The 12,587-nt window shown below is 35.6% G+C and overlaps 1 protein-coding gene and 1 non-coding gene across 2 annotated transcripts; one reads left to right on the plus strand and one right to left on the minus strand.

Annotated features, from left to right (window-relative positions):
• Nucleotides 1-3,410: 3,410 nt before the first annotated feature.
• On the minus strand, nt 3,411-4,163 carry LOC131175843 (uncharacterized). Its single transcript, XM_058140517.1, has one exon. The coding sequence runs from the start codon at nt 4,161-4,163 to the stop codon at nt 3,411-3,413; it is 753 nt and encodes a 250-aa protein (XP_057996500.1).
• A 1,098-nt stretch (nt 4,164-5,261) lies between these two features.
• On the plus strand, nt 5,262-5,367 carry LOC131176209 (small nucleolar RNA R71). Its single transcript, XR_009146334.1, has one exon. It is a non-coding gene; the product is annotated as a small nucleolar RNA R71 (small nucleolar RNA).
• Nucleotides 5,368-12,587: the final 7,220 nt, after the last annotated feature.

Consider the following 12,587-nt stretch of genomic DNA (forward strand, 5'->3'; position numbering starts at 1 on the left):
ACAACACGGCATGTTTAGAAATTTTGTGTCATGGTCTAAGTTGTGTTATTGATTGGCAACACTGTGTTTATTAAATTGTTTGATCAAATTGTATTATATTAAGCTTTGAAAATTATGAAATATTTAAATTGTGATTTGTTATAAAGGTGATTTAAAAAAAATTGTGAAATGTGATTGTGAAATATTTGAACTGTGAATTGATAACAAATTTTTTATATTTTGCATTTTTCACTTTATTATGCACCACTGAGTATTTTTATATTCAGCGATAGCTTTCTTTGCTATCGTAGATGGAGACAAGGTAAAAGCAGTAGAGTAAGCTACTGATTGTTGGGACTACACGGAGGCTTTTGTACGGGTATTTAGTTATACCCTTGTATTTTATATTGATGTAAATAGTTTAGTATCATATGTGTTTATGTAAAATTGAGCAGTTGTACATTAAAGTTGTAATAATATCATTTTTTATTTTTCTTTTGTAAATTAAGATTTGTGTATGTAAATTTAATTTAATGCAATGTTTATGAATTATCGAATTGTTTTGAACAATTTTTAAGTTGTGAAATTTGAGTTGAAATTTGGTTGAATTGAATTGACTGTGATGAATGAGGATATGAAAATGAATGTATTGGAGTTGTGGTTGTTTTGAAAACATTGGAAGTGTTTTTTTTTTTTTTTTTGTGTTTGAAGAACTATTTTTTCTAAATATAGACGGTACTGTGCCTTAATTTTTCTAAAAATTTACATAAAAATAAAATGGATAAAAATTTGAACTAGTCTTTAAACTCCAAGTAAAAGTTTTTAATTTTTATCAAAAGTACTCGCCACCTTCGAAAAGTAAGAAAATTGTTTTCAAATCCCTTGTAGGGTACTTAATGAGCTATCGGTAGGTGAAGTTCGATAGTTCATTAGGTATTCTACAGGATCATGTTATGCCTTACAGAGCGGTAAGGTGAAGTTTTATATGCAGTGCAATGTGCCCACAGTGTATCATCTAACTTCATAGACTAGTCCTTCCTTGAGCAATTGACTTTTTTCTCAAGGATATGTTTCAGCTCCCTGTTTAAAACTTCTACTTGACCACTGGTTTGAGGATGGTAAGGTGTTGCCACTTTGTGAGCCACTCCATATTTCTTCAGTAATGTTTCAAATTATTGATTGCAGAAGTGACTTTCTCCATCATTGATTATTACCTGTGGTATACCAAATCTTATGAAGATGTTCTTCTTAAGGAATTTTGTAACCAATCTGGCATCATTTGTTGGTGTGGCTATTGCTTCTACGCATTTTGACACATAATCAACACCAAATAGGATATACTTGTTTCCAAAAGAGGTTGGGAATGGACTCATAAAGTCTATTCCCCATATGTCAAATAGTTCTATTTCAAGTATATCGTGCAGTGACATTTTATTCCTTCTTGAGATGTTCCCTGTTCTTTAGCATTGATCACAATCCAGCACAAAGGATCTCACATCCTTAAATAGATTTGGCTAGTAAAACCCTGCTTCAAAATCTTGGCTATTGTTTTTGTGGTGCCAAAATGTCTTCCATCTGATGATGAATGGCAGTGCTGCAGAATGTTCTTTATGTCCTCCTCCAATATGCATCTTCTCATTAGCCCATCATTGCATCTCTTGTACAGTAGAGGTTCTTCTCATTTGTAAAATAGCACATCATGCAGGAATTTCTTCCTTTGCTGGTAAGACATGTTTGGTGGTAATACCCTACATACAAGATAATTAACAAAGTCAGCAGACCATGGGGCTTGGGAGAATGCTAATAATTGCTCATCAGGAAATGAGTCATCGATTGGTAAATCCTCAGTGTCTGTTATGTCTTCCTATTTCAGTCTTGAGAGGTGGTCAGCTACTATATTCTCAGATCTCTTTTTGTCCTTGATTTCAAGATCAAATTCTTGTAGGAGTAAAATCCATCGAATCAACCTTGGTTTTGCTTCCTTCTTGTTCAAAAGGTACTAGATGGCAGCATGGTCTGTGAATACAATGACTTTTGATCCAAGTAGGTAAGATCTGAATTTATCAATTACAAACACCACTGCCAGAAATTCCTTTTCCGTGGTAACATAGTTGATTTGTGCATCGTCAAGTGTTTTGCTAGCATAGTAAATGGCATGGAGTTTCTTATCTTTCCTTTGTTCAAGTACTGCTCCAACTGCATAGTCAATTGCATCGCACATCACCTAAAATGGCAACTCCCAATCAGGTGGTTGCATAATTGGTGCTGAAATCAAGGCTCTTTTTATTCCTATTAAAAGAAACAAGGCAATTTTCATCAAAATTAAAGGGAAAATCTTCACTTAACAAATTAGTGAGTGGCTTAGCTATTTTGGAAAAATCTTTAATAAATCTTCTGTAGAAGCCTGCATGTCCCAAAAGGCTTCGCACTCCCTTGACTGATGTTGATAGTGGCATCTTTTCAATAATTTAGTTTTTGCCCTGTCAAATTCAATTCCTCTTTCTGATACCAGGTGCCCAAGAACTATACCTTCCCTTACCATGAAGTGACATTTTTCCCAATTTAGTATCAGGTTTGATTCTTCACATCTTTGCAATACTTTAGATAAGTTAGCTATGCATTCATCAAAAGTAGTTCCATAGACAAAAAAATCATCCATAAGAACTTCCATAATATTTTCAATGTAATCAGAAAAAAATGGCCATCATGCATCTTTGAAAAGTAGCAGGGGCACTGTAAAGACCAAAAGGCATTCTTCTATATGCAAAGGTTCCATAAGGGCATGTGAATGTGGTCTTTTCCTAGTCTTCTGGGTAAATAGGAATTTGGAAAAATCCTGAATACCCATCTAGATAGCAAAAATAGGAATGTTTTGCTAGCCTTTCTAACATTTGATCTATGAAAGGCAGAGGAAAATGATCTTTTCTGGTGGCACTATTTAATTTCCTATAATCTATACACATGCGCCAACCAGTGACTATCCTAATAGGGATTAATTCATTGTTTACATTTTGAATGACAGTTGTCCCACCCTTCTTAGGCACTACATGCACTGGACTAACCCATTTACTATCAGAAATTGGGTATATAATACATGCATCTAATAGTTTCAAAATTTCCTTCTTAACTACTTCTTTCATATTTGGCTTAAGTCTCCTTTGATGTTCAATAGTGGGTTTGCTGTTTTCCTCCATAGGTATCCTATGCATTTAAATTGAAGGACTAATCCCTTTCAAGTCTTCTATTTTATACCCTATAGCCTTGCTATGGGTCCTAAGCACCTTTAATAAATTTTCTTCTTCTACATTTGATAGGCTAGCATTTATAATAATAAGATATTTAGAGTTTGAGTCCAAGAATGCGTACCTTAGTGCAGAGGGGAGAAGTTTCAGTTCTACCTATTTGGTGTCTTCCTATGACTTGCTTTTGGGTTAGTCCTCCTTTAGCTCTTCCACCTGGAGAACTTGAGCTAAGAGTAGGGATGGACTAGCTTCTAAAGATTTTGCACAAACTGTAATTTTTGTGTTTTCATTATCTACTGTGTGGCTGTGCACTATGCATGCTTCAGGAGGATCTTCAGAATATGTTTTATGAAATTCCTCTTCAACTAGCTTGTCGATTATGTCAACTCTTAGGCATTCATTAGGTTTAAGTTTATGCTTTATTGCTTTGAGCAGGTTGAATTCCACTTCTTCCTCTCCTACCTTGAGAGTTAAACGCCCATTTTTAACATCGATGATAGCTCTGGAGGTTGCCAAGAAAGGCCTTCCCAATATGGTAGGAATTTGGACATCCTCTTCCATTTCCAGGATAACAAAATCAACAGGGATGAAGAATTTTCCCACCTTGATGGGGATGTTTTCTAGGATGCCTACTGGGTACTTGACAGACTGATTAGCCAATTGTAGTGAAATTGTTGTGGGTTTGAGCTCCCCTACATCCAGCTTCCAACATATTGATAGAGGTATCAGACTCACACTTGTTCCTAGATCACAGAATGCCTTATCTATTTTCATGTTGTCAATAAGACAAGGTATGGAGAAGCTTCCTTGATCCTTAAGCTTTGGTGGCAGTTTATTTTGCAATATAGCATTGCATTCCTCTGCAAGAGCAATAGTCTCATAATCTTCCAACTTGCTCTTCTTTGAAAGAATCTCTTTAAGGAACTTAGCATAGGATGGCATCTGAGAAAGAGCTTTTGTGAAGGGAATGTTAATGTAGAGTTTCTGTAAAATTTCTAATAACTTTCTAAACTATTTATCCAGTTTAGCCTTCTGGAATCTCTGGAAAAAAGGTAGAGAAGGTTGATATGGCTCTGGTAACTTCTTCTTCTTCTTTGTTTCCTCTTCCTATTCCTTTTTAGCTTCTTACTCCTTCTCTTCTGTTTGGTTATCAAATTCATCAAAGGTTTTCTCAGTTGATTTTTCCTCTAATGGTTGTTTTTCTAATGTCATGCCGCTCCTCAAGGTAACTTCTTTACAGTGCTCTTTGGGGTTCATCTCTAATTGACTTCGCAGTTTACCAGTAGCCTTGCTTGAAGAACTTGCCTTTTGAGCAATTTGGTTTTTAAACATCTTATTATGGGTGGCCAGTTGATTCATTTTGGAAGCTAACTGCTTTATCATTTCATTTTGCTGTTATTGGGCTGCTAGGAAGCCTTCCATCATGGATTCCATAGTTAAATTTGTTCAGGCTGTTAGGGTTGAGGAGGTGGTGGCTGCTGTGCTAGGTTTTGTCCCCTGTTTTGAAAACCTGAGGGTGCTGGTGGTCTGTACCCTTGCTGTTTGTTCATGGGTTGATTCTGTGAGTTGGACCATGAGAAGTTAAGGTGATTTCTCCATCCAGGGTTATAAGTATTTGAATATAGATTGTTGAGCAGCCTCTGGTTAAATTTCCCTTCTTTATTCATATAGTTTAGTTGTTCTATAGAGGGTTCATTGAATTTGTTGCATTATGAAGTCATACATCCTCCTCCACGGCTGTCACATTGCTGGTTGCTCATCCCTATAGCATTGGCTTGCATTCTGTCAAGCCTTTTGGTGAGCTGGTCAAACTGAGCATTTATCATACTTAGGGTGTCCACTTCCAGAATCCCTGCTGGTCTTCTTATATCTCTCCTTTCATTTAACCACTCATAGTTGTGATAAGCGACCCTTTCCAGAAGTTCAAAAGCTTGTGCTACTATTTTCTCCATCAAGTCTCCTTTCGTTGCTGAATCTACTATGCTTCTTATAGAGGGCAATAACCCATTATAGAAATTTTGAACTAGGAGCCAATCCTCTATGCCATAGTGTGGACATTCCCTCTATAAGTCTTTATATCTCTCCCATGCATCATAGAGTGATTCACCTTCCTTTTGCCTAAAGGTATGAGTTCAACTCTCAATTTTGCAGTCTCCACAGGTGAGAAATATCTTGCTAGAAAAGCTTGCAAGAGGTCTTCCCAAATGGTGAATGTTCCAGCTGATTGAGAAAGTAGTCACTTCTTTGCTCTATCTCGAAGGGAGAATGGGAATGCTCTGAGTCTTATTGCTTGATTAGAGACTCCATTCATCTTGAATGTGTCACATAAGGCAAGAAAGCACTGGAGGTGATAGTATTGATCTTCTGTAGGCGAACCTCCAAACTGAGTCTGTTGAATCATCTAGAGCCATGCCGATTTGAGTTCAAAATTATTAGCCTCCATTGTGGGTCTTGTAACGCTGGACTAGAATCCTTGGATACATGGAGCTCTGTAGTCCCTCAAGGGTCTTAGCTTATTATTGTTATTGGCTATGATTGGAGTTTCTAAAATTTCTTGATCTTGTTCTTGGTGTTTCCTTTCTCTCCTGATGGTTCTTAGAGTCCTATCTATCTCGAGATCCAAGTCTAAAACCGCTTTCTCCGATTTTGTTCTGGTCATGTTCTAAACCAAATACCTGAGAGAAAATAAAAGAATAAATACAAATTAAATAAATTTAAATAGTAAATGTAAATGCCTAAATCAGCTAAATTGCCTATCACCTAATATTACTAGAAATAAATTCTTCAGCAACAGCGCCAAAAACTTTGTTTACTGGTTTTACAACCCTGCAAGTACGTGAATTGCTAATAAGTAATAAATTAGTGAGTACAGTATCATCCCACAAAGAATTTAATTAGTAAGTGTCAAGTTACAAGCAATTATGACTATCTAGGCTACCGAATATAATGGGAGTTTGAATCTAATTTATCTTGAGCACTAAAGACTAGGAGAATAATGAACTTAAAATGAAACAATCTATTAAAACAATTCCACAATTAAGATTTCATACTTTAACCTTATTATGGATTTAATCTTGTCTATTCATTGGATTGAGGATCGTTGCTTTGATGGAAATTAATCCTAAAGTATCCTAGGTCCTCTCTCAAGGCACCTAAGGTGTGTTTCAATTAGAGCTAAACCCTACTTTCATTAGTGATTAGTCCTAATAAAAACCCTTTAAGATATGTGATTAATTATGGAATTCCACGAAGGATTTCAGCCTATCTCTAGGTCAGATTTCCTAAATTTAATACTCTAATTTTCCAATACTAACCTTTACCTTTCAATTCTTCAATTAGTATCTTATATCATGTCTAAGTGGGTACCGACACATAGCATGCATTAAGAACACAGAATATTAAATCAAAGAACAAAACTCAAATCCAATAGATAAAACTTAATATTTGTCCACAATATTGATTACAAGCATTAATCTCCTAATTCCAGGATAAAGAAACTACTCACTCATGGTGAGTTTAGCAAACATAATAAAAGTGAAATAAAAGAACATAAAAGCAACCTAAAGAAATAAAACAAAAAAATCGAATAGAATCTGTAGCTTTAAACTTGTGGAACTTCGGCTGAGGGTTCCTCCTTGATGCTAATGCACTATTCTTCAAGACGGCTTGAAGAGAATGATGAAGATGCATGCGGTGATTGAAATCGGGATCCTTTCTCTGTTTTCTGATGCTTCTATTTATATTCAGTGTTCTAGGGTTAGGTTTTTAGAGTCCCCTAGGCATCTGAAGTCAGTTCTGATTGTAAAAACTGGAGTTGGAATCAAATCAGGAAACTGGCTGTCGGCTAATACACAACCCGTGTGCCACTATACGGCCCAGGGCCATGTAACTTACTGGAACTTGAAAGTTGCATCTCGTATTTGAACAGAAGATTACACGGGTCTTGGCCAATTACACGGCCTGTGTTCTATTGTTCTTCTGGGAATTCTTCAAGCTTTACTAGGCAGAATATTACACGAGTCTCTACAGGTTATACGGTTCGTGTTACATGGCCCGTGTACTTTGTTTCTTCTTTGACTTTTTTGGTTTTCTCCTGGCAGTAAATTACATGGGTCTGTGGTATGTTTACATGACCCGTGCAAAGTGTATAAGCAATAATGCTCTTCTTCTTGAGTTTTTCCAAGCTTCCTTCTTTACACCTATGCTTTGGAACTCCCTTAAAACTCCTGAAAATACTTTGTTTCTTCTTTGACTTCTTTGGTTTTCTCCTAGCAGCAAGTTACACGGGTCTGTGGTATGTTTACACGACCCGAGTAAAGTGTATTAGCAACAATGCTCTTCTTCTTGATCTTTTCCAAGCTTCCTTCTTTACTTCTATGCTTTGAAACTCCCTTAAAACACCTGAAAATATGCAGAAAATATAAAATTTAGTGCAGAGTAATGAAATTTACAAAAGTTAATGAATTTGATGATTATGCATGAAATCACTTATCTAAATGCTATGGAATGCTGTACAAATGTACTTAAAAACATCTATATAATACAGGTGTATCACAAAGTGACTCTATTAATCACACTAAAGACATTTGCCTAACATTCATAACAAACTTCTAACTACCTTCTCACTATCTCAAATAGTCTAATCTAAAGCCTATGTCTCATTATCCATCATTTTTTTTTCATCATGCCTATTTGATCCATTAGATTGACTTTTATTCAACTTACTACTTACTAACTTCTTGTCTCTGTCTGATAAGATAGTTCAGAATATCATTACACACCTTATAGCTTTTGCTCATTATTATTGTATTCCTCACCTAACCTTCTTGATATTGTTAACAGATTAAAGGAATCTTGCTCCATTGCTATCCACTTCACCTTAGGAACAAGGCGCAAGTAGAGGCTGATCCAGTCTTGTAACTTCAAGCTCCACATTTTGGCCTCTAACACTACCCCAACTATGACTTGTTCTGAGTCCTGCACTTCTAGGTTATATATGTTGACAACTATTCTCACTGATGTGATCCTATCCTAGGCTCTTTAGTCTTACTTTTCAATTCACCTCGTTTACCTTGTCCACACTAATACTTTAACTATTGTATTTTTTTTTTCTAACCTGATAACTATGCCAAAAAATTGTACCTTCTTTTTTTCTTTAACTATCTCTATTACGTCATATGCGCTTCTATGTTACTTGATTGATCCTCTGACCATTCTGATTAGTACCCCACTAGTACTTGAGCTTTTCACCCTCCAATCACTAAACCTTAAATATCTTGCACACTTCTTATCTTGACTTTTCACCACTATCTATTACTTGAGGAACAGATCTACATGAGTTTCATCTTTCATTCTACTTAAATAGTCAAAACTTAGGGTACCAGGTACCTAATTCCCATCCCTAAATTCAAAAGAACCATATTTGTCATGATTTGATCATTTATAACTCCTATAGTGGAACTTGTATCCTCCTCAAGGTACTTGAGCCAATAACTCTCTATCACACTACAGTCTCATCCAAGATATAATTTCATAAGTCATTGCACTAGTAGTAACCCTTTATCTCTCCTGATATACTATAACCATACTAAAACCTCTAATCTCATGACAACTCATGCTATAACCTTATGCTCAAGTTAGGATAACCGAGTCACTGACTCTAGTTATTGGCCAAAAGCAACATCTGATACTCTATCCCAAGGGTTCTAAACCATAATTAGAAGTTTCCCAACACCTCTGCAAGAACATAATTCTGTTATGGTGCCACTATACCAAAATAGAAATTGTCTGTAAAACCTCATCATGGAACACCGTGGGAATGCACACAACTCTACATAATAATCTCATGTCCATACTATAATCTACAGCTTATAACATAAATAACGAGAGCACTGCATAGGTTGCTATGGTACATCCCAACAGACTGTCATCTCTGACCCCTTGCACCTCTATAAAAACCATATGGAAAACTCTCCTGATGGAGCACTCAATTAGTATCATAAACTTGCCCTAACTAGGCAGTTCATAGTGGTACCTACACCCTCACTTAGGGCAACTACACTATCATGGCTCATTCTATGTACTCGTGCCTTACACTAATTAGGCATGCCATAAGGCCCTATACTGACTAATTAGATCATCTCTTGGGGTACTTATCACTATAGTAAATATCAGGACACCTGCTAACTCAAATTATATCACTTGTACTCCCATGAGAACTGATTCACTAAACAAACATCATAACACAATACCCAAGGACTAACGCTAATATTAAAAGCAAGGAATTATAGAACAGACGAAACAGCATCCTATACTTCATGTGTGACAAACCCAAGATCACAATTACCATGAATCTAGAGCCTAAGCTCTGATATTAACTCTGTCACAACCTGATTTTTGGGCTGGTCCTACACTAAGACTTGGGGTGACATAAGGCCCCTGAAGCCTGTAGTAAGCCTAAGTAGTGTACAACCCAACAATAAAGCTCAAAAAGGAAGGCCCAAAATCAAGAACATAAATTGATAGAGTCCAACTATAAAATGGATAATCCAATGGGAAGAAAACTTACCTAACCTTTATCACAAACAAAATCACAATTGGGGAGCTCAACTCACACTCACAAACCAAATCAATATCCAATATTAAAATGGGGAGCTCAGCTCAGCCTGAATCCAACATCAAACAATCACCTTAAATCAAATACATTAGTTTTACATTACAAGAATACCATTACAGTCACTGTAGAGTTCTAGATTTGAATAATAAAATTATTAATTAATACATTAATCATTTCAAGTTTCCTGCGTGAAGAAAAAAAGGTTAACTCTAAAATAACATCCATCTATCACCTGGGAAAAAATAATTGAATAGGGATAAGCATTTAACTCAGAGAGTTTAGATATTAATTATATAATTTCTATAGCTATTTACAGCTAATGTATCTATCCCTAATTATGAAATGCACACCAAATATATACAATAAGTAAATCATCCAATAATCGCACAAAAAGATAATTTGGAGCTATACACACACCCAGTAAAGTATTTTCATACATAATTATGGAAGCTGATTCCCTATTCAGCTCTCTTAATCCAAGACCCACCAGCAAGCTCAACTCAAGCCGGACTTTTGTTTAAATCTAAGTGCGGGGGCCAGCAAGATCAACTCAAAACCATACCTCACCCCGACTTTTCATATCTATAAGGACTGAGTTCCAGTGAGACTAGTTCAAGCTGCAACTACTCGTCTAATCCATATCCATCATATGCCATATATATCTATATATAATACACACGTAGCTTTAAATTATTCCTAGTGTGGTAACACAAAAGTAATTATCAATAAATAAATATGCAATAATAAGAACGCTCCTAATTTATTTAACTAAGCATGTAAATATATTTATAAAATGCATGAGCATGCCAAAAATATATAAATAATATTGAAATTACAAAATATAATCAATATCCAACTCACAGAACAACCCAATGCTTATTGGTTCTGCTCAGAAGAAGAAAATGGTTAATTTGGTTCACCTAAGCAAGCATACCAAAGAACTATGAACAATGGACTAACAATAATTAATTAAAAAAACAAAAGACTTCTTAGGTTCATGCCGAAAATTCAACAAAGTTTCTCCTATACCTAGGACCTAACCTCCCTGCAAGAAAACATAATATATATCTCAACAATCCAAAGGCCTCAGGGCCACAATATAACATAACACAATACCCATTCGAGGCCTCCTAGAATAACCTAAACTCGTGTCATTACTCAACTTCAGCTCAAGGGCGTAAAATTCACTATTGTGTAAATATATCCAATTTACTTTCAAAAATTCTATAAATATTCCTGGAGGTCCTTAATAATATTATCTTAATATTATAATTAAAATTATTGTATTTCATACACCTACAAATATTTTATTAATTATCGAATTATAGCTTAACTTAAGGCAAAAAGAATGAATTCACATTCGAGATTACCTACTCTAATTCTGACACTTAGAGCACATTCAAGGGATCTAAAAATGGTAGGAATGACTATAGTATTGATGAGACACCCCTTACCCGTGTACAGTATACCCGAGTAAGTAATGCCACACGGTGTACTAGCACACTCTAATATTCCTCAATTCATTTATATCATGCTTTTGAAGTTAATTTATGAAATATGATTTATTTTAACCATTTATCAAAAGCATTATTCATTTGAGGTTCCGAAGATTTTAAAGAAAATCCGGCGGAGTACCGGCTAAAAATGGAGAAAACAGTTCTTCGGAACCTGTTAAAAACACTTCCAATATTTTTATTCCATCATCTCAAACTCCAATATCCAAAATCTCAACAATATTTCTCAATTTCAATTCTCAATAATCTTTTCATTTCTCAAACATCCATTTCTCATATACAAGCGATAAACACATGCTCAAATTTTGCATTCATAGTCATAACTTTCATTATTTACATGAACATCAAAATATATTACATGAGTTCAAATACATATGAGAAAGTAAAAATCTGCTACAAAATATCAAAATGACAAAATGACACCTAGTGCCCTACCAATGCACTGCCGGTAGTGAGGTGACACGGACACTGTGCAGATCTACAGGATGAACTCACCCAGTCTGTGGTCTACTGGGCTCACGATCGGGATCTCCAGTACCTACGCGTGGCAAAAGCAACGCGCTAAGCAATAATGCTTAGTGGTGCAATAATATAATAGAAGAAAATAGCAAGAAAATGAATGTGTATAGAATGTGTATGCTTTCTTTGTTTGTTATTGGTATATCCATTATTTCGTTAACGTTGTTCACTTTTATTCATTTGGTTGCCCCAAGTAACCTACACTAGATCGGATGGATAACGGGTAACCGCACCGGGTACCTAGTACCTCGGCCGTCACACCATCGGTCACATATGCATCTCCCGGTGTAATGAACAACAAGTCAGTAAATAATATCAGGCACAAGGCCAAGTCTCAATATAAAGTCAGAATGGCTAAAAGCCATGAAATCACGGAATGGCATATTGCCATGTGCAGTACTGCTAACTGAACCCTATTGGCATGCCAAACTATCCAAACCAATCTTGTTAGGTATACTAGGGCATTTGAAACTTTTAAATTCTTCAATTTGTGAATTTCAAATTTTTTTAGTGTCACTATTCATCATTGGTCAACAAAAATGTTGACTTTTAGAATAAAAATGTGTACATTGACTTTGGCACTCCCAACATACCACATTTGGTGTTTAAAACTTGTTGGCATTAAGTGTTAATACCATTTCAAAGTGTAACTCAACACAAGCAGAATTTTCAGTTTTGGTGAGTCAAATTCACTGTTCCATTAGACACTGTTACTGT

Source organism: Hevea brasiliensis, chromosome 18 (genome assembly GCF_030052815.1).
Source record: "Hevea brasiliensis isolate MT/VB/25A 57/8 chromosome 18, ASM3005281v1, whole genome shotgun sequence".
Classification (NCBI taxonomy): domain Eukaryota; kingdom Viridiplantae; phylum Streptophyta; class Magnoliopsida; order Malpighiales; family Euphorbiaceae; genus Hevea; species Hevea brasiliensis.